Below are 21,293 nucleotides of genomic sequence, written 5' to 3' on the forward strand. Positions count from 1 at the left end.
CGGGAACCGGGCGGCCGGAGGACGTCGCCGGCCGGTCTCGCTCGCCGCGGGCTCCAAGGAGGCCGCAGAGTGGGGACCTGGGGCCCCGAGCAGCTGCTGGGCTCCCTTCTGAGTTTGAATGCTTCGCGTGTGACCCCGACAAACTTAACGTACCTCACCATCTCGCGGGGTTGTCCCGAAGGAGCGTTTGAGGGTAATTGCTATCTATATGTGCATTTGCGTCTGTAAGTGTAGTTGCAACAGATTTGTGTTTTTGATTTTTGATGGTAGATTGGTTACTGGTTATGCCACAATTTCTGCGTTTATTTGGGAGTAGTTCAGCGTACTGGGGGAAGATACAGGATAAGCCAGCCAGCCACTCAATACCTTAGGCTTTCCCGGAGTCAGTCCACTGTTTTCCTCCATTGTGCTTGCGAGTTCTTTATATCTTTTACTTTGTTCTAAGGTGTTTTATTTTTCCTGTGAAGGACAGTAACTACCATGAGTTCCAAGGCTTTGACGAAACCGCAGATGCGGGGTCTTCTGGCCAGGCGTCTGCGGATTCATATTGTTGGAGCATGCATTGTCTCCCTGGGAGTTGCAGCTCTGTATAAGGTATGTGTGTTTGCTTTTTGCTTTAAGATCATGAAGTTTGTAGTTTTAACATGTTTTGTTTATTTGATTTTGGTTTTTTGAGATAGGGTCTTGCTACGCTTCAGGCCTTGAACTTGTAATCCTCCTGCCTCAGCCTCCCAAGTGCTGGAATTACAGGCACTAGCAACCGTGCCTGGCTTTTTTTTTTTTTTTTTTTTTAAAGGTAGAATTTGAACCTTGAAAGTTAGCGAGAATTTGGTGCTTTGGTTTATTTAGATCTTTTCTTAAAGCCTTTTGAAATGGGTGGTGTCTGGTTGAGGAAATGTTTGAGCTGTTGTGGCCTAGAAGAGTTTATCTCCTCCCTGACACCTCCCTGGATCTCTGTGCTTCCCTGCCTCCTTGAGAGCTGCTTCTCTCCCATGCCATTCTGTCTTGGAGTCAGCCAACTGTGGGCTGAACCCTCTACAAATGGAGCTGCTTAGTCACTTTTTTTTCTTTTTCTTTTTGAGACAGGGTCTCACTGTGCAGTTCAGGCTGCCCTTGAACTCACTATGTAGCTCACGCTGGCTTTGAACCTGTGGTAGTTCTCCTGCTTCTGTCTCCCAAGTGCTGGGATTATAGACATGTGCCACCATCCCCAGATAGTCACTTTGTTTCTGGAACAAAATACTAACACCTACATCTTAAAGGAGGAGAAGTTTATTTTAGCTCTTGGCTTTTAGAGGTTTCAGTTCATAATCTGCTGTCTTGAAGGCAGAAAAGTGTGGTGAAAGGGCCTGGGCAGAGGACAGCTTCTCTTTCTCTGGCAGCCAGGAAGCAGGAAGGGTAAAGACAGGAGGCAGGGAGAATATACCTTTCCATGTCATCCCCAACCACCCACCTCCTGACAGCTTTTTCAGATACTGAACTCCTTCTCACCTTCCACAAGCCTCACCTGACCACAGCTTTGGGGATACTGAAGTTATAAACCAAAACAGAACAAAGGGGAGCAGGGAGCAGTAAACAAAAGTACTAAGTGGGCCCATGCTTCGGGAACCACTTGAAGAGGCAAGCACAAAAAGTAACCCCTTTCCTTGTCCAGCGGGGGCATGAAATAAATGTTTATAGAAGAAGGGATGAGTAGATGGGAAAGTATGGGGAACTCTTAACTTGCCTCTGATGTCACTGTTACGAAATTTCAGGCCTTTATAACTTGTATGGATTCTTGTTCCTTTAACTGGGAGCCACCAGAATAGATGTATTTATGTCATTGGGCTACCCATTCTTCAGTGTGTAGTGGTTTCGAAACTTTTGACATATAGCAAATATATGTTTGCATTGTTTTTGTTGTTGTTGTTTTCCCCCTGTGGTACAGAGAATCAAACTTGGGTCCTTGTGAGGCAGGGGCTGCACAGCTGAGTTAAATTCCTGGCCCTGCATTGGTTTTTTTGCTTTGTTTTCTTTTGAGACAGGGTCTCCCTATATAGTTCCCTGAACTCCGCAGTGATCCTGCTGCCTCAGCCTCCCCTGAGTGTTGCATTCATAGGCCATGTGCCCCCATGCCTGGCTTATATTGCATTGTGATTCAGTTAACATACTTACATATGTGTGTCAGAGTTTATATCTATACATAAAACAAATAATTTGCCACAAAATATATGGTGCCCTGTTAATATTTTCTAGTCTGTGTTTTTGAAAGTGCTGGCTGTAGACTTCTAAGTTGGTTTCATGTTCTACTGTTGGGTTATTGATAACTTGAACCACTCTTATCCAGAGGCTAAAACTAAAACTTACCCTTGATTCTAAGACCTTTTCTGATGTATTCGCTCCCTTTCATTGTTACCCCAGCACTTGTAATACATTAAACTTCACAGTCCTTCTTCACAGCTACAGTATTTGCTTTCGCCCAGTTCTGCTTTTTCCCATGCTTATAAACATGCCAGGAACATCTTGTATCTCATTGTGCGGTGAATTTGTCTTTCATACCCTGCTCAGATGTTCTTTGGAGCAGTTGCTTCTTCTCATCTGGGTTCTCAGGCATTTTGTTCCAGGCTACTTTATAGCATTGGGCACATTGGATTTTCTATTACATTGTATTTCCTCTATTTCTATTAAGAGCTGGATCCATGACAGACTGTCCATTGTGATGAAAAGTAAAAAATGTTAGAGGATTTAGCTCAGTGGTTCCACCGCCTTCCTCGTAAGCGCAAGGTTCCGAATTCAATCCCATAGCGAGGCAGAGTATTTGTGTATAGTTACCTTATTAATGTTTGATTAGAAGGAAGGTTCCCAAAACATTAAGGAACCCAGATTCTTAGTAATTCAGTAGTCAGCTTTGGCTGTCTTAGTAGATGTCCATCTCCTTTGTTTTCCTTACCTAGTTAGTGTTTAGGGCTTTGGGTTATTTCTCTTTAAAAGTTTTGGCCCATTTTCAACTTTTGTGTTCTTTACATGAAGGTAGCAATCTGATCAATAAATCGTTCTTGGTTAAGTTAGTTTGTAGCAAGCTTACATTCATGAATGAGTTAGGTTTAAGAGGCAGAAGGGTGGCATTTATATCAAATATGGACTTCGCCATATTTTAGGTTAACTGATTACTGTCATAAGTTAGGCTTGTTTTAAATTTTCAGGTATAGGCTCATTATATAAAATGTTGGGTATGGGTTATTTTATAATTGTTTCTTACAACTTGGAGGATCTAAATAGATAATTTATATTTATTTTTCTTCCCCAAAGTCTGTATTTTCCAGACTTAAAAAAAAAAACAAAAACTCATTTAAAGTGTAACAGACAAAATTTAGATAAGTTTATAAAATCAATTTGTTTTCATTTCTTAAGGTTACTAACAGCTTGCTACTTTTTACATTGGTGTTCCATAATTGTTTGAATATTTTCTTGTTCTAACAGTGTTCGTCATTGCATAGTATTTGTGTGTATGTACATGCATATTTATGGAGAGCTTAGAAGTTGTACTGTATTCCACCTCTATATTGGAGAACCAGGAAGCTGTTGAGGTCATGTAGTCTGTCTGAAAGTCTGAGAAACCAGGAGTTGATAGTATAACTCCCAATATGAGTGCAAAGACCTGGGAGAAAGGTGCACTGCAGTTCTAAGTTTCAGAGTAGGAAGACTGAAGAGCTGCATGAGAACAAAAGGTGATGTGTATCCCAGCTTAAGAGAGAATTTACTCTACCACTGCCTTTTTATCCTTTTCAGGCTTTCCTGTTCACATTGCTGAGGTTGGAGCTTTAGTCCAGTTCCTCCCCAAAACACCCTCTCAGACAAACCTGGCAGTAATGTATTACCAGCTATCTGTGCATCACTTAACCATCACATTGATGCGTAAGATTAGTCACCAAAGCCTAGCCTAAACTACATAGTGAGACCCCGTCTCAAGAAAACTATTAAAACAAAACAAAACAAAAAAAACACCTCATGTATTGATAGGCCCCTACTGACTTCAGTTTGGAGACTAGCATTGAGGTTTCTTCCTTTTGGCCTAATATGAGAAGAAATTGGAATTTGAATAGGAAGTGAAGCAGTAAAACCGATCCGGTTTGAGTGTATTGTAATTTATATTGTCTTTAGATACTAAATTTCTAACCTGAAAAACACACAGTAAGTCTGTTATTTTTTTTAGTTTGGTGTGGCTGAACCAAGAAAGAAGGCATATGCAGATTTCTATAGAAATTATGACTCCATGAAAGATTTTGAAGAAATGAGGAAGGCTGGTATCTTTCAGAGTGCGAAGTGATACAGGAATAAAAAGGTAATATATTTGAAATTACTTTTAAAAAGATTTTACCTATGTTAAAATGTAAAATGTACTGTTTTAACCATTTTTAACTGTATAGTTTTATGGTGTTAACTTCTATACATTCATACTAGTGTGTGACTAGTCTTCAGAACTCTTCATGTTTGTTAGAGAACTGATACTGTATACCTATTAAACAAGACTTCGTATTCTTTTCTTCCCCCAGATCTTGGCAACCACTATAGTACTTTTTGTGATTGGCTTCTTTTACTTAGTATAATGTTCTTGAGCTTCACCAATGTTGTAGTATATGTCAGAATTTCCCAACTTTTAATACTCAGTAATATTGTTTACATATACTGCATTTTATTTATCCAACTATCAGTAGGGTCGCTTTCAGTTGGATTGCTATCACTTGGATTGCTTTCACTATTATTGACTGTTGTGAACAGCTACGGTAAACATAGGTGTACAAATAAATGTCTCTTCATAGCCCTGCTTTCAATTCTTTTAGGTGTGTATTCAGAAACCAAATTGCTGAAGCATATGGTAGTTCTCCTTTTAATAAAGACATTTACATACTGTTATTTATCATGGCTACACTAGTTTGCACTTGCAGCAGTACACAAGGAAGGGTTCCAGTTTATATGTTCACATATACTACTGTTTTTTTTTTTTTCTTTAATAGCCATTCTAATGGGTGAGATCTCTTAGTGCTTTAGGTTGTATTTCCCTAATTTATAACTGAATATCATTTTATGTGTTTTGGGGTCATTTGTATACCCTGTTGATTGCTTCCTAGCTTTGTTTCCATTTTTTTCTTTCCATTCTCTCTTTTTTTTTGGTATCGGGTTGAATTTGGGACCTTGTGCTTGCAAGGCAGGCACAGTGGCACCACTGAGCTGCTACCGACCGTAGGGCAGCAAACACGGGATTTCACGAGGAGATACAGGTTCTCTGAAAGGTGGGAGCAGGTTCGGCGATGACAGTCAGACAAAAGCACTCAACACCGAGGTGAAGCTTGCAAATGCTGCTGCAATTTTATTTCTAATTCTAGGTGTTTATATACTAGTTTCAAGGGCACACCTCAAGAGTGATTTCAGTCACAGGCAGGCATGAAAAAGATAGACAATAGTACTGTAAAAACTAAGACCACAAGGTCAAGGTAAGACCACACCTATATACCATCACAAAAGCTAAGACCATTAAGTCAAGGTAAGACCACACCTATACGCAGTCAGAAGGGGAAGTTTGTAAAACAAAGGACTGGCTTCAGCATGTCACCTTCAGGATCACCTTCAGGACTTCACAGTCCGGGGCTCAGGGTCAGCACTTTGGCCGCCCGTCCTCTTGTGCCCCAACACCTCCCCATCTCTAGGAACATCTAATTGTTCCTAACCTTTCCTGGGTCCAGAATACAATTCTACAGATAATGAACAAATAGTAATAAAGACAAAATAGAACAGAATTACAAATGAACCCAATGTCCCCAAACTGCAGGCAGAGAGGCCAGCTATTCTCTTCACGGCTGACTTCGCATGCGGTGTGTGCCAAGGACCTCCAGGAGGCTTAACCCCGTGGGGACGATACCTCGGGTCTGGTTTCTGCCAGGTGACCGGCATTGTCACGCAGACTCTACTGGAGTGGTCGTGGCACTGAGCTAAATCCCCGCCCTTTCCATTCTGTTTTTTCTTTTTCACTTCCTTCCTTTTCCCCTTCTTCTCTGCCTTAGTTACTTTTCTCTTGTTGCTGAGACAAATACCTGATCCAAAGTTAAATGGGCTGGCTCCAAGACAGGGTGTCATGGCAGTCAGGCAGAAGGTAGCAGAACGAGGGACCTAAACAGCATCTTTCTGCCCCTTTTTATTGTATCCAGGCTACTTAGGGCGGGTAGCATCACACCCTTAATCCTAGTGCCCTTATGCCTAGCATTGCATCATGAATTAGTTCCAGCATCACCCACTCTGGATCCAGCCAGACTAAAGAGCCTTACCTATGACTACATAAGGCTTTGGGGTGACATCTAAACAAGCCTCACAAGAGAAACAGTAAAACATAGGTGTGCTAGTAATGATGTCTCTTTCTCTCTCTCTCTCTCTCTCTCAACTTAGAGTGTCTTTATTTATTTTGGTACCAGTGCTCGAACTCAGGACCTTGCGATTGCAGGGCAGGCGACGGCACCACTGAGCTAAATCCCTGGCCCTTATTCACTTGTAGCCCAGGCTGGCCTGGTATTGATCCTCTTTGCCTCAGTCTCTGGGATTACAGGCATGTGCCACCACACCTAGCTCTTATTTTTGAAGGGTAGCTTTACCATATATAGTTTTTTTTTGAGTGGGGGGTACTGGAGATTTAACTCAGGACCTTGTGCTTGTGGGGCAGGCACCGTGCCACTGAGCTAAATCCCTGGCCCTCGTATATAGTATTTTCTAGTTAACAGGTATTTTTTCCCACCACTTTAAATATATCATCCTACAATCTTCTGGCCTGAAAGATCTTTACAGAGGCTACCTCCTTCACTCTGAGTCATTTTTCTTGCTGCTTTCAAGATTTCATTTGCCTACTTGGAGTTTGTTGAGCTGGCTCTATTTGTGTTTTATTTCTCCAGATTTGTGATGTTATCAGTCATTATTTCTTCAAGTAAGCTTTCTGTCCTTTTCTGAGATTTCTGTATCATGTATATTGGCCTACTTGATGGTGTTTTACAAGTCCTTTAGGCTCTGTTCACATTGTAGACCCATATGTGCCAGTGACCCATCTTTAGGTTTGTTGATTGGTTTCTTTTGCCAATTTGAGCCTGCTTTTGAGGCACATCCCCAAGCAAGTATTTTTTCAGTTTATATTATTGTATTTTTCAGTTTTGGAATTGCTTGATTCTTTTTAATAATTTCTCTCCAGTAAAATTAATTGAAAAATGATTTATCTGTTTTCATTTTTTTCCGATTTTGCTCAGTTGTCCTCTTTTAGCTCATTGAGCATATTTAGGAGAGCTTTAAGTTTTTCTTTTGGAGACAGGGTCTTGCTGTTTTGTTCAGGCTGGCCTTGAAGTATGTAGCTCAGGCTGGCCTTGAACTTGGAGCAGTCCTCCCGCCTCAGCCTCCTGAGTGCTGGGACTGGGATTACATACATTGCCACCATGACTGTGGATAGGTTTAAGTTTTTGTCAAATCAGAGGCCAGTGTTTTTTTTTGTTTGTTTGTTTTGATTTTTAACATTTTGATTTTTGTTTCTTGAAAAGAAAGCTTTGTTTCCTTGTTTACGTGTCTTATAATAGTCTGTTAATGTGGCCTTTGGAAAAATAACTACCTCTCTCTATGTAGACTCAACTGTATACATGGGAAGACCTTCATTAATTAGCCTGGCACAAAGGCTCAGGGTTCCCTTCTTTGTAAGCATGTGTCTTCCCCGGGCCTATACATATGCTTTTGTTCCACTTTCCCTGTATATACACACAGTTGCTCTTAAGCCTTCTCAACTTGCCTAAGAGTTTCTTCCTGCTGCTTCTTGGAGTCAGTGGCTCCACGGTATTCTTTTGCCCGCAACCTCTTGTCTCCAGGTGCCTGTAGTTCTGTAGTTGTGTTGTGTGCCGTGCCTCTACCCTCAGCTCTCATGCTGTGGCATCACCCTTTGCTTTCTTCTGTTTGCAGCCTGGTATTCAAACTGTCCGCTGCTCCCATCAGTGCTCCAAGTCAGACAAGACAGAAACCAGTCCCTAGAGCAGCTTGCAGGCCAGCCAGTGTGTGGTTAGCCAGCTCTACTCTTCTGTCCTGAGGGAGGGGCCCGGAATTGGCTCGTTTCCTCTTGATTGCTCTGCCCTTCAGTGGGGTAGGGCAGGTAGGAGCAAAAATGCCCTGAAACAGTGATGGTGAACTTTTTAAGCTTTCAGTGATACAGATAGACCATTGTGGCATGTGTGTTGAAGGTTTGCCACCACTGCCCTAAAATTTACTTTTCCAGTAGTTTTCTTGGCTAAATGTTTAATTGGTTGCTACAATTCTCAGAAAACTACTTTAGTCCATATATTGTTTATTCGTGTTTCCAGGAGGAATGTGGGGGATTGGTCTGAAGCTTTGTAGTCCACTATCTGTTGCTTTTTTTTTTTTTGGCTTACATTTTTTAAAGTTACTGTTTATGATAAAAATGTCTGAAGCTGTAGTCCACTATCTGTTGCTTTTTTTTTTTTTGGCTTACATTTTTTAAAGTTACTGTTTATGATAAAAATCATTTCAGTTTTGCTATTAATTGCTAGATTGGCAGTATGAAAAAATCATTTCCCTAGAAGTGACTTTAAAAAAACCAGAACAGTTTTTAAGATTCCTTTTATGGTTTCTTAGATGTGATTGACTTCCTGGCTTTTTTCATACATTCTGGCTTAGACGGTTATCCATGAGGTCCTCGTGTCAGGGACAGTATGTATGAATTAAAATTCTGCAGCTGGAAAAGGACTGGTGTAAAGTAATGAAGATCATCTACTGGATTGATTGAAATGACATATCAAGTACATAAAGAGACTGTTCATATTTTGGAGTGTTAGGCATGTGTTTAATTTAAGCTCAACAAAAAAGCAGAGGGGATACTAAATGGTTAAAGACTGTCTGCCATTTTGATCTGACATGGAGAATGTGAACCTGCTGTTCAGGCATATTGTTCCCAAATGAGCATGTTGGGTTCACTGAAAAAAACTGTATATGTGTATTTATTATTATTATTATTATTACTTTGGTACTGGGGATTGAATTACAGCTCTTGCGCTTGCAAGGCAGGCACCAGAACCACTGAGCTAAATCCCCAGTCCTATGTGTATATATCTTCCAAGATCTGGAGCAGGAAAGAAGCCTGTTGTATTGGACTTAGATGAGTTTTCTAAATGACTCAAAGGTAATTTAGATTATGAGGCACTTTTGACTAAGAGATTTGTTTTGATTCCACAGCATTCTGTTTCATCAGTCTTCAGGAAATAATGTGAAAGCTAGATAGATGTGTGTGCTCAAGTATTCACAGTATTTCATAATTCTAATAGAGAAATAGAACGTTTATTTTTCGATGCTTAGAAATTGCTTTTCGTACCATAGGCTATTATGTCCATTATCAATGATATTTATAAAATGAAAAAGAAATTATAGGAAATTAAGAATATCTTATACAGAATGACCTGTTGATTACACAAAGATGATTTATAGTTGTATTTATAATGCATAACATTGCTGTTTTAACTTTGAAGTTAAGGACATAGTGTAGATATGAGAGAATGGGGTGAGTTAGACTTGAGAAAGAGAAGACCTGAAATTGCTCAAGCAAAAAACAAAAAAGAGTAAGGTGTGGTATGCTCAAAATGGAAGACTCCAGTGAGAAGGAAAGTGAACCTAGTGCCCAGGTAACCTGAACTGGACGTCTGGGGACTGGAGTGATCAGAACATGGGGTCCACTAATAAAAATAGGCATCAGTTGATCTCAGGGATGGTCATTTCTGAGAATGTTTATCATTAACTTAGTCATTGTCTTTCTTTCCATAGGTTTGTTTGGATTGAGTTCCATAGACACTTGTCACTGATCGGTGTTCCTGAACTGTAAAACCTCAATATGTGGACTAATAATAGTTCTCATGACAAATAAATACCAGTGTGGACAGTAATCTTTGCTCAGTTATTCTTATTGGTAATTTAGATCACTTAAAAGTGGAGATTTTAACTTTGTGAACTTTATGGTGGTAACAAAGTATTTCATTTCTTAATACATCTTTAATTGTGTTGATCACTGAGGTATTCCTAAAAGTCATGGCTTTGAAAGGATCTCCAGGAGTCTGTGAGGAGGGACAGCGACAGTCTTTCCAATAACTTCGGTACTTGGGCTTCTTTGCCATTATTTGGCATTACTACTACCCTAGTACTACTAGATAGATGCAAATGAAAATGAAATTCATAAAATTGATTTAAAGAATTTAGGGAGTGATCAAAATATACAGTGATTTGGGGGGGGTACCGGGGATTGAACTGGGGCCCTTGTGCTTGTGAGGCAGGCAGCAGAACCGCTGAGCCAAAAATCCCCAGCCTTTTCGTTTGTTTTTAAAGACAGGATCTAGATGTAGGTAGTTCAGGCTGGCCTTGAATACCTGGCCATCCTCCTGAGTGCTGGGATTAACAGGTGTGCACCACCATGCCTAGCCATGAATACAACATTTGTTACAGTAAAAGACACATTGCCATTAACCCCCTTCAGAATTCTCCCCTTTATCCAGAGCTAGTTTAATCATGGATTGTTACTTTCAGATAACTATTTCTTACCCTCTTTAACTTGTGCAGGAGTCTTGAGTCCCATGATGTGAGTTGGGTAAAAACTTGTAATAATATACATTTATATGTTGTCAGTAATTCATGAAAACCTTTTGTGCTGAGCATGCAGCTTGGTGGTAGAACACTTGCCTAGTGTGTGGGAGGCCCTACGTTTGCTCTAGCACTGTGCCCCCGCCAAAAAAAAACCAGTTTTCTTTTAAACAATTTTTTATAACAGTATGTAAAATTACCATAAAACATACAAGAATTAGTATGTATTTACATTCTTAAAAATACTCTTGAAGTTGACAAACTCACTTTTTGAGTATTACATAAACAGAAGCCTTTCTTCCTGTTCAGCCTGGATTTTCCTTCAGCAGTCTTCCTTTCCAGGAACAGTGATACAGTGCTGACTGCTCACCATCCTGTGGGACTTACAGACCAGTGGCCCTTTGAAATTGAACTCTTAGCATTTCACAGTTTTAACTAACAAGTTACAGGCCCAAGTTTGAAAGTACATAATTAGTAGATACACTTCAGCTAATTGGACCGTGAGATATTTACTGAACATTTTAAGGTATGTGTTGACCTAAGATTCAAGTCAGACCCATTCTTGGATGTAAAATAATGTGAAGACACTGGGAATATCTTCGTGCTTCAGTTCAGCAGAGAAAACTATCTGGACTGATGTCATTAGTAGCATTAATATAGGGGATCTTGACTCCCCTCTCTTAGTACCAGGGAGTTCCTAGGAATAAACTCACCTGAGCACTTTGGGTCTGTTTTCGTTGGCATATATCGGAAGATCTCACTTGAGAAAACACAAACTAGAAAAACACTTTTTCCAAAATGCACCTAAACAAACAGAGTGTTTGAAAAGTTCATTACAGTACAGACTTTGGAGGGAATATACATAGCAGCTTTTGCTAAACAGCATAGCAGCTAAGTGACACATTTAACAAGTTAAGCCACAGAATCCTAGGTATTTCTTTTTTGGTACTGGAAATCGAACTTGGGACCTTTCGCTAGTGAGGCAGGCCAAGGAACCACTGAGTTAAATCCCTGGGCCCCCTAGGTATTTTAAAGAATCCAAACCTTTGCAGACAAACATGTATTAGGCAGAGGTGTTGTCTCAGTCTCCCCTAAATGGATGCAACTTAAAATGAAACTCTGCATTCTAAGGACTAATCACTTTGCTGTAGATCATTACCCTCCATAGTATCATGGAAATTTTAGTTAAGTGGCATTATAGATCAAAAAGGAACACATTTTCCACGTTTGGTAAAAACAGCACATACAGGATTCTGTTCATTGTTTCCCAATGGGAAAGGAACAAGTTTTTTGATCATTCCATCTTTATCTAACTTGTTTTGGGGAAAAGGCAAAAATATAATTTGTGTGTGGGGGATACCAGTAATGGTAAGGCCTTGTGCTTACCAGGCAGGCACTATGCTGCTTAACTACACCCCTGGTGAAAAATCGAATAAGTTTTTAAGTGGCTAGGAAATTATAATTAAAGTGTTGGCTTTGTGTCCATGTTGGCTGTAGAGTAACTACATTTCTTGTTTCAAAAAATTGCATAATTAGAAATCCACACCTTATTGGGAACTCAGGAGAACCCTTTTCTCAGGGCTTTATTCTTTACCATGGTAAATTTACTAATGAAGACCTGAGCAAAGTGTGGGTCAACCAAATAACGGTATGCTTTAACAGTGGAGGGGGGAGGGTCCACAGCCACCACTGGGCACGGTGTTTGCATGGAAGAGCAGGTGGGGGCCAGGTGATAAGATGTCTTTGCGATGTAGTCTACAAGTCTGTTGTACTGTTGCTCTGACAGTCTCTCTCGGACTCCATCCACCTGCAATCCAAAAACACTCATTAGCTGCCAAACCCTTAGACTTACACAGTAAAATTATTCCTTTTATTTTTTTCTTGATAATTTGAACACTATGCTCTTAGGTCATCTAATAAAGCCATTTGTCCAAAGCAGTGTTTCCTTCTGTATTTCCTCTGAGATGGGCAATAATAACACTGATTTTAGCAGTAGAACCAAAGCTCTGTGTGAGACAGCCTCTTGTGTATAAGCATCTGGTGTTGACTAAAACTCCTCTGTTTGAAGTTGACGATTTGATAACATTGTACTTATTAATTATTAAAACATCTGTCATTGCTCTTTACCAAGCAGCCCTCCAATAAAGAATAAAAATGTCTTTCCTGTAAATCAAATCGCCCTTACCACTCGCATTCTGAAATAAAAGCTCTGTTAGGCTTTGCAAACCTTCAGATAAAACCTCCTCAGTTTGGCAGAAAAAAGTGGAGAAGAGTATCTCATTCAAACCAGTGGCTCTAGGCAGAGATTAAAAAAATAAATGCCTTTTGAACTGTAACATTTTCTGTTTTTATAAATGCTAGAATTTAAAGCCAGAGAAAATAGAAGAACTGGGCAGAGGACGAGGAAATTTTTATGGAAGAAAGGGAGGATGCAAAGTACATTTATGGTTCATAAACGTCTGGCTCATCTTCAGTAGAAATGAGTAGGTGAACAGAGATACAACCCAGGTTCTTAAAGTGCTGTCTAGTGTGTAGATCAGGCAGAGTGGGAAGTCTGCAGTGCAAGCCACCCATCTGTAAGAAGCAAGTAGCCACTGACCTCAAGGTATTTTTTGTTTTTTTTTGTTTGGGGTTTTTTTTTTTTGGTACCTGAGATGGAACTCCGGACCTTGCGCTTGTGAGGAAGGCGGTGGCACCACTGAGCTAAATCCCTGGCCCTATGGTTTTTACTTAGCAAATGTCGGCAAGACCACTCTGGAAGAAATACAGATGTTTTACTAAGGGCTTCTTAGTTCTCAAAATAGAGGCAACATGAAGAATTTCTTTATATTTTTGTATAGGCCCCAGAAACTGCAGTCCAAAGTGTCAAAGCCGCAAAAGCCAGTGAGATAGCCAAGATAGTAAAGGGGCCTGCCAGAGAGTTCAGTCCGCATCTGTCAGAGCTCAGATCGCAAAATTTTAAGCTTGAGAAAGAAAATGAAGGTCCCCAGAGATTTAGACAGATGAAAGTTTTGCACCACCAGGCAGAAGCCAGAGCTCTGATATCACTTGATGGGGCTGGAATTCAGCTGGAAAGTTCTGAATACACAAAGTCTTAATTGCTCCTCCTGAACAGCAGCACAGGAAAACCCGTGTTGTGAAAGGAACCTGGCCAAGGAATAAATTGACCTTCTGACTCATTTTGAGTCTCTCATAAGGGATTTCAATAATGTGCCAGGCATATTAAGCAATTATTATTACCCCTAAAAATGGTTGCATTTAACCAAGAAAAGCAAATGCTGATTTAAAAAAATCTGAATCCTGCCATATTTGAATATGCTGAATGATGTCATCTACAAATTAGTTCCTTCCAAGATTCAAAAGAGCTGTTTCCTAGCCTCTCAGGCAAAAGCAATAAATCAGGAGAGCCATTTTATGTAAAGAGTATAACATACTTCTCTTGCTCTTCACTGGGAGACAGCAGGTAGGCCTAGCCAGCTTTATGTCTTGATTATGTTGGGAAGCACTGGCAAGAGCAAGGCGGTGCTCCACCCCACACACAAGACGCTGGATTAGAGCGTGAAGAGCTCACAGATGCTCTGTGACTTGAATTTTCTTTGGAGTGAGTGGGAGATTTGGGTGCTGGATTTAGGATTAGGTGGCAGTTTTTATGAAATGAGGGGAGAGATGAGAAAGAAAGCAGAGCATGGAGGCACACTGGACTGTCCACCCTCTGCACGGCTGGTGCTGTGTGTGAGCTCGCTGCTTGTCTTCAGTGGGTGTCTTGCAGTGCTCCTACTCCCAGCAGTCTTCCTGCCTGTTCTAGCCACTCCTTAGCCCCAACCCTCTTTTACTCCTGGACATCAAAGGAAAACCTTTACTGAGTGTGCTATCTAGAGCTTCAGTGCTTCCCCCTCAAACTTGATTCCATGGTCTCAACCTTGGCAACCTGAACGGGTGTTTCCTCTGGTGATCTCAGTCATCCCTGGAGAAATAGGTCTCTTCTCGTTAAGACACTTCATCTCAGTACCCTCCTCAAACAAGTGCAAAAGAGAAGGACCACGATAAAAGGCAGTTTTAATGGCAAGAAATGTATCTTCACTGTCAATAATTTAAGATCTACTGTATTTCCCAAGCCTACTAAGGAAAAACAACGTTCACAGATATTCTTAGGGTTTTAAAGGTCTCTCATTAAGGACTAAGGACATAAAAATAATGCTACTATCCCCTGTCAAATCCTGTAGCCAGATCATTGCTACATTATTGTCAACTGGATCAGAAGGGTTTTTGCAGATGTAATAAAGTTAGCCTGGATGTCTGACCTCTGTTTAGTCCCAAAAAGTCATCAACTCAAAGCAGCAGTGCAGTTCCGGGCCAAGCCCCAGCCTAAAGCCTTGACTGATTATGATCCAAGAAAACTAGAGAAATCAGAGTTGTTGTGGTTGGCTACTTTCCATCTCAGATAATTTTACCCAAACAGTGGTTTGAGAGAGACACAGGCTCCCATATCAGGAAGAAAATAAGGAAGGAATCAGGGTTTGCTGTCCTTTGTGGGGGCCACTTAGTCCCCAGTTAAGACCAGTAGGCTCCAGCTTGCCACTGGTCATCCCCATCCCGCCACAAGGAGCAAGATGTCTGTTCCTTGGGTTAGCAGTTAGGGTCCTATGGATCGGGCTACCACCTGGGAGGTGGAGGTGAAGCCATTTTCCAGTGGCTTCTGTGTGTACCCTACTTGAGAGCATCTATTCCATATCATCTCATGTTTGCCAAGAGGAGCGCTGGCAGCCAGTACATCTTGGGAGCTATGGAGCCAGGAAACTGGCCAAGGGCCCAAGCACTGTCTCTAGGAGGTGCTTGTGTTACTTATGGGACTGGAAATTGTTCTATGGGAATAGAGCACTGCTGCAGAAGACATCACGGTGTAGGAGAGAGATGTATTCACATTTTGACCCCTGAAATCTCCTGGGTTGGGCTTGGGGGAGGGAACAGAGGGAAGCAGTTTGTCCAGCTTGCCCTCGCCTTGGTTCCCTTGTGACACCCCTCACCCTAGCATTCCTTTCGTAAACCACAGGCCCGCTGCAGCCACTCCTGGGTCCACACAGACCAGGGACCTCCTTGTAGAGCAGTCGTCAGAAGTCCTAGTGCTCCTCTCCCTTGCTGCACCAGCTCACTCATTCTGGCGCTCCACTGTCATGTGCTGTCCACTCCAGCACCCAGCCCCATGCCACCAGCAGTCTGTGTGACTCACAGGGCTTGGCCCAGGCCAGGAGTCCCTCTAGCACCTGCTGGGCTCTTGTGCAGGGCTTGCATGCACACCTGGGTGGGTCTTTCCAACACCCTTCCACAGTGCACCCCACTCACCCCCCAGCCCTGCTGCCACCACCATCCTATGGACTTCTGCTCTCCAGCCGCCACGTGTGAATCTTAACTGTCAGCCCGTGTCCCGACTTCCCCGGCAGCTGGCTCCAGGAACCCACATCTGAACCGTACCTCCACATCACAGGCCACTCTTGGCTGTTTGAGCTGCATGGTGAGCAGGTGCTTTTGCTCGCTGTCCTGTGCACAGTCGATCTCGGTGACAGGGAAGGCCTGCTGCTGTGTGTCCTCACTGACACTCACCACGAAGAGCACCTCTGATGTCAGCAGCAAGCACCCTTCATGATACTGGCCCGAGCCCCTCACCAGAACCACGTCCAGGGCCATGTGGACTTCTGGTCTGCCCAGAGACTGAAGCATTTTCCTGTTTAAAAGGAGGAAAGTGAGGCTAGGAGCCAGCTTGGTAATATAGTTACTTGTTGGTGCTCAGTGTTCACAAAGCTCCCAAGGGCAAAGGGTCATCACCCATCTGATGATTAACTTTCGTTTGAAATGTCAGTTTAATTCTGGTCAACAGACACAGTTCCTAGGGACAAAGATTTCCTTCCACCAGCTCTATTTAGCTTCTTTTCTTCCCATTAGAAATGATACCCCAATTAGAATGCTGGTTCCAGAGGGAATCCTGGACGCCCAGTCCCAGGCTTTTCAGCTGATATGTGACCTCCCCGAGTGTCTACCACTGGAAAGAGTTGTGCAGCCTGTCCCTGGCCCTCTAGGAAGCCCTGTACTGTCTAAGACACCAGTAAAGAGAATGGCTGGTCCTCCTGGGCTCCCTGGAAGCGTGGCCATCAGCTTGACAGTGAGCCAGGAGCTATTAATGTACAATGTGGATGTAAAGTAGAGCAAGTGTCTCAATAATTTACCAGACATATTTGACGTGGCTGTTTGGAGCCTGGTCAGCATGTTGATCACTTGGCTGATAGCGCTGTTTGGGAAGCTGAGAAAGTCCAGCTCCGTGTAAGATACCTGTGGTAAGAGAAGCAAGGGAGTTTTACAGTTGTTTTCTGGAAAACAGTTCCATGCTACAGTGACATCATCTGCTGAAAGCACTCCATTAAATGTTACAGATCCAAACTGATGGGAGCAAGTGCACAGATAATCACTACACATCACAGTCCTCTCAGCACTGGTGATCTTACACTGGCTGCAAACTACAATATGAATGTGCTCTATAGGCCAAGCACAGACCAGCACTTACAGGAAGCACAGTGCTCCTGAGGGCAGTTGGTCATCAACAAAAGCTTGTACATCGTTTGTAATTTGTGTTAAAAATGTCAAGATTACTAGTTGACTTCCTTGCTTCATAATCCAATATTTCTGTATCTGTGCTCTATTGCCAGTCAAATAAAAACCACAACATACACAGATACATACAAAGGCACATGGTTTGCCTAGAGACAGTATTTAAATGTGAAGTGACTTAATCCAGCTGTTAAATACGATTCCATATACATTTATGAGCGCTCTCGGGGCCTCTGTTTTATTACATGCTCTCTTGGTGCAGCACCAAATGAGGGCACCCAGCAGCAGCTACACAGGCCTCCAGAGAGACTCTCCAGAACCAAAGATGGTACAGCATGTGTGCTTTCTGGGGGCTTGTAAATGTTTATAAATGAGGCACAGTCATTAGACTAAGAGTTAGTGGTTTGTAAAACCTTCAGTGTGGTAATAAAAGTTTTACAAGAGTGATGGAAACCAAAAAGGCCATGTGAAGCTCTGCTCTGAGATGCTCTTACATAAGGCAGAGTTCCTGAGCCCTGGGAAACACCAGGACGGACAATGGTACCTTCAAAACCGAAAGGATTTATGAAGGATGAGTTGGCTTTACCTCACTGGAGTCTGTGGCAAAGGCAACAGTGGTTTGACTCACGTGTAAGACCCAGGCATTTGATAAGGAGAGTTTAACTTTTTCCCTTACAAGCTGCAGCAATTCTTACTGTCCGTTTCCCTTCGAGCCAGCGTGTCATTCACGGGATGGAGAGAAGTAGAGTGGGAGTGGAGGCAGCAAAGAGGGGCGTCGCTCCCACCCGCGTGGTCTCTCCGAGGAGGCTCCTGACGGCTGCTGGGAGTGGGGCATGAGTCTCACGCTCCCCCACTTTCAGACACAACTTTCACGCCCTGCCCTGGCTGCATCCTGCCAGCCGTCCTGAGGTACAGGACGGGCCCACAGACTGCTGGCGTCTGACGAGTGGGTGAGTCCTCCTGCGGTTGAGGTAAGCGCCGCTTCACGCCAAAAGGATGACATCAATTTAGGGAGAAAGTAACAATCCCAGCCACATGTCCACTGGAGCTAATGTTCTCTGCCGAGAGTGCAGAGGATAAGCCGGGCAGGAGGTGCTTCCTTCACACTGTTCACTACACATGGAGCGCCCCGTCTAAGCATAGGGAGGCCACAAGCCGCAGGTCTCCCGACTGTGAGCTTGGGGAAGGGCTTCCAGCTGTAGACCATGGCCCTTTGCTTCTGTAGACCACAAGACTCGGCCTGGCTGTGTACGGCAGGATGGAGACTGCAGCCACCCCAAACCCAAGACCTGTGCACAAACCCCACTCACCCCTTCACAGACACACTGCTGCTTACAGAGCTCTTCCTGCCTTGCCTTTTATGGAGAAAAAAATAATCATTCTTTTCTTTCAACTTCTAATTTTATTTTGATTGATTGATTTAATTTTTTGAGACATGGTCTTGCTGTGTAGTTAGGGCTTGCCTTGAACTCATTATGTAGCCCAGGCTGGCCTTGAACTTGCAGTGATCCTCCTGCCTCAGCCTCCTGAATGCTGGGGTTACAGGCGCATGCCATCATGCCCTGCTTAAAGTCTATTTTATTAAGCATATTGTAAAAAAGCTTCTGTGACAATTAGGGCTTGTTGAACTCATTATGTAGCCCAGGCTGGCCTTGAACTTGCAGTGATCCTCCTGCCTCAGCCTCCTGAATGCTGGGGTTACAGGCGCATGCCATCATGCCCTGCTTAAAGTCTATTTTATTAAGCATATTGTAAAAAAGCTTCTGTGACACAGAATCACAGACTCTGGTGTAAAATTGCTAATTGAAATAATAACTGATTTCTTTGTTTCTTCCTTTTTTGTTTTGATACCGGGGATCGAACTCAGGTCCTTGCTCTTGTGAGGCAGGCGGCAGAACCACTGAGCCAAATCCCCAGCCTGAAATAAGTGATTTCTTTCTTCTACCATTTTATTACTTTTTACTAGGAGCAAAATTCTACTGTGTAAACAAGCATAGGAAGGGAAGAAAGACAGCTACTATTTATCCATTTTTTGCGCCCCTTTCCCTTATGAGAGGCCAGGCTACCTTAAGGGGCCCTGGTACCATAATGCAAATCAGTCGGTAAAGTCTGGGCCCAATCTCCCACCTCCTTACCATAGCCAGTCTGTGATACCAGCTCAGCAGCTCCTCCAATGGGCTTTGTGAACACCCCCATGAGTCCTTTCCCCACGCCCGAGATTACGTCCTTGGCCTTGCACCCTGCTGAAGCCTGCGAAGCGGATGTTTTCTGGAAGTTCTGCATTGGCTGATCCACTATTCCAGCAATCGCACCTGAAATAACAAAAGCCCTTGGTAAGGACGGAGGCTTAACATCCTCAGAAAATGAAACCCCTATCTGGATCCCAGTTTTATTTGGTTGAAAATGAATCCCTGCCCTCATTATAAATTTTTTTAGTATCCATTTATTTACCAACTAGCTGAGTACACTGAAGGTTGCTTATGTGAGATATTTATTCATCAAAACACAATGTTCAAGGTTTGTGAAGTTTAACTAAACATATCAGGCTGTTCCCCAGTTTTACCCACTTGCCCTTCCTCAGAAATCAGGTAGCACCTTTGAGGGAGAAGGAAGGGCCTCAGGAGAGAGAGCTGGTGCAGCCTAACAAACTTCCAGTCAACTGGGGTGCAAAAAGGGAAATGGGGGTAAAGGGGGTGAAGCGAGGGCAGGGGAATGGGGAAAAACGAGAACCAAGATACATCATGTAAAGGTCCAAGATCCCAAGGATGACTGCAACTGTACTGTTTACCTTCAATGTAACACTAAACTTAATGGAAAAAAAAAAGGCAGCAGCCCCTTTCGACATTCTTGCTTTCAACAGTAATAATTATTTAATGATTCATTATGATCAATGTATTCAGTTATTTCATAAGGGTTGTAACTGGTACAGTATTCATTTCTCTTAGAACTAGTCTATCTTGAGTGCTATAGACTGGGCAGAGCTTCACCTATGAGATCACGTACTCTTCATAACCCTAGGAGTCAGGTACCGCCTTACTTCAGCTGTTAAGTGGTTGGGTCTGAGTTTGATCCTGACTCATAGCCTAGCTCCTAACCACTAAGCTATGCTGTAGGATCAAAGTATATGTGAGTATTTAAATGCACATTTTTATTACAGTAAAAGCCACATTGTCATTAATGCCCTCAAAACACTCCCCTTACTTCAGATACACTTAGCCCATCATTTTTGTTGGAAGTCCTTTTTCATCAGGATTTTAAGTTGTGTTGTCATGGCTGCCTCAGTGTCCTGAGTGGATTAAAAATGTTTACCTTCTACAGTCATTTTGATTTGGGGAGGAGCCAGAAGTCTCACGGTGCCCGGTCTGGTGAATAGGTGGGTGAGGGCACAACGCCAGGTTTTTATGAGCCCATCTTTCCAGTGGATGGCACTCAGTGGCAACACTCACTGTTTTTGATCACACCTCCTATAAAGACCCCCAGAACCACTTCTTGCCAGAAAGTGGTAAGAACAATGGGCTAAGTGTGTTCGAAGTGAGAGGAAATATTTTGAGGGGGATTAATTAGCAGTGTGTCTTTAACTGTAATAACTTTTAAATTGAAACATCTACTGTATTTTTTTATCAGCCCGTCTTCACTTGTCCTGTTTATAAAACACTCTGCCAATTTTAGAAAATTTCCTTCTCGTTCACTTCAACTGAGGTTTGGCCAGTTACTTTTCACTCCAGAACAGCTACAAAAGCCCTGTTTCATGGGTCTCTTGTACCAGCTTTACCATGGGGCCATTATTTTTCATCCTGAGCTCAAAGAAGGTGGTTACAAATGAAAGGACTCTCTGGTCACCCCTCTGGATATGTCCTTTTGCTCCTTTTACCTCAAGGGCCAATGAGGAGACTGAGAAAAGGCCTCGCTAGTCCTTTTTTTCATGATGGAGCAGTGGGTTCCCTAACTCAGAAGTAAAGATTTTTTCATAGCTCTTGGAATTCCTTGTTTTCATGGAGATCCTACTGCCTCAGCTTCCGGAGTGCTGGGATCACAGGCATGTGCCACCACAACTGGTTCTGAATTCCTTG

General features: G+C 42.6%; 2 protein-coding genes across 6 annotated transcripts in view; one reads left to right on the top strand and one right to left on the bottom strand.

The window, feature by feature from the left end:
* The window catches only part of LOC104859076 (cytochrome c oxidase subunit 6C), a 10,396-nt gene extending 458 nt beyond the window's left edge, over positions 1-9,938 (top strand). Inside the window, exons 2-4 of one of the 3 annotated variants that reach the window (XM_010619556.2) lie at positions 468-594; positions 4,193-4,321; positions 9,820-9,938. In XM_010619556.2, coding sequence (XP_010617858.1) covers positions 481-594; positions 4,193-4,306 — 228 coding nt within the window. In that variant the 5' untranslated portion in view covers positions 468-480 and the 3' untranslated portion in view covers positions 4,307-4,321; positions 9,820-9,938. Of the gene's footprint in view, positions 1-445; positions 595-4,192; positions 4,322-9,819 lie in introns of all 3 variants that reach the window. The other 2 variants (XM_019206823.1, XM_010619557.3) reach the window with 2 other exon arrangements.
* Positions 9,939-10,455: 517 nt separating this feature from the next.
* Positions 10,456-21,293, bottom strand: part of Vps13b (vacuolar protein sorting 13 homolog B) — a 675,222-nt gene continuing 664,384 nt past the window's right edge. For all 3 annotated transcript variants that reach the window (XM_033759979.1, XM_010619560.3, XM_010619559.3), the window contains exons 59-62: positions 19,359-19,535; positions 16,845-16,947; positions 16,096-16,345; positions 10,456-12,433 (exon numbers count right to left, since the gene is read on the bottom strand). In XM_033759979.1, the coding sequence (XP_033615870.1) occupies positions 12,185-12,433; positions 16,096-16,345; positions 16,845-16,947; positions 19,359-19,535 (779 nt within the window). In that variant the 3' untranslated portion in view covers positions 10,456-12,184. The remainder of the gene's footprint in view (positions 12,434-16,095; positions 16,346-16,844; positions 16,948-19,358; positions 19,536-21,293) is intronic.

The sequence above is a fragment of the Fukomys damarensis genome, unplaced genomic scaffold, assembly GCF_012274545.1.
Source record: "Fukomys damarensis isolate Sample0158 unplaced genomic scaffold, DMR_v1.0_HiC HiC_scaffold_5, whole genome shotgun sequence".
NCBI classification, from domain to species: Eukaryota; Metazoa; Chordata; class Mammalia; order Rodentia; family Bathyergidae; genus Fukomys; species Fukomys damarensis.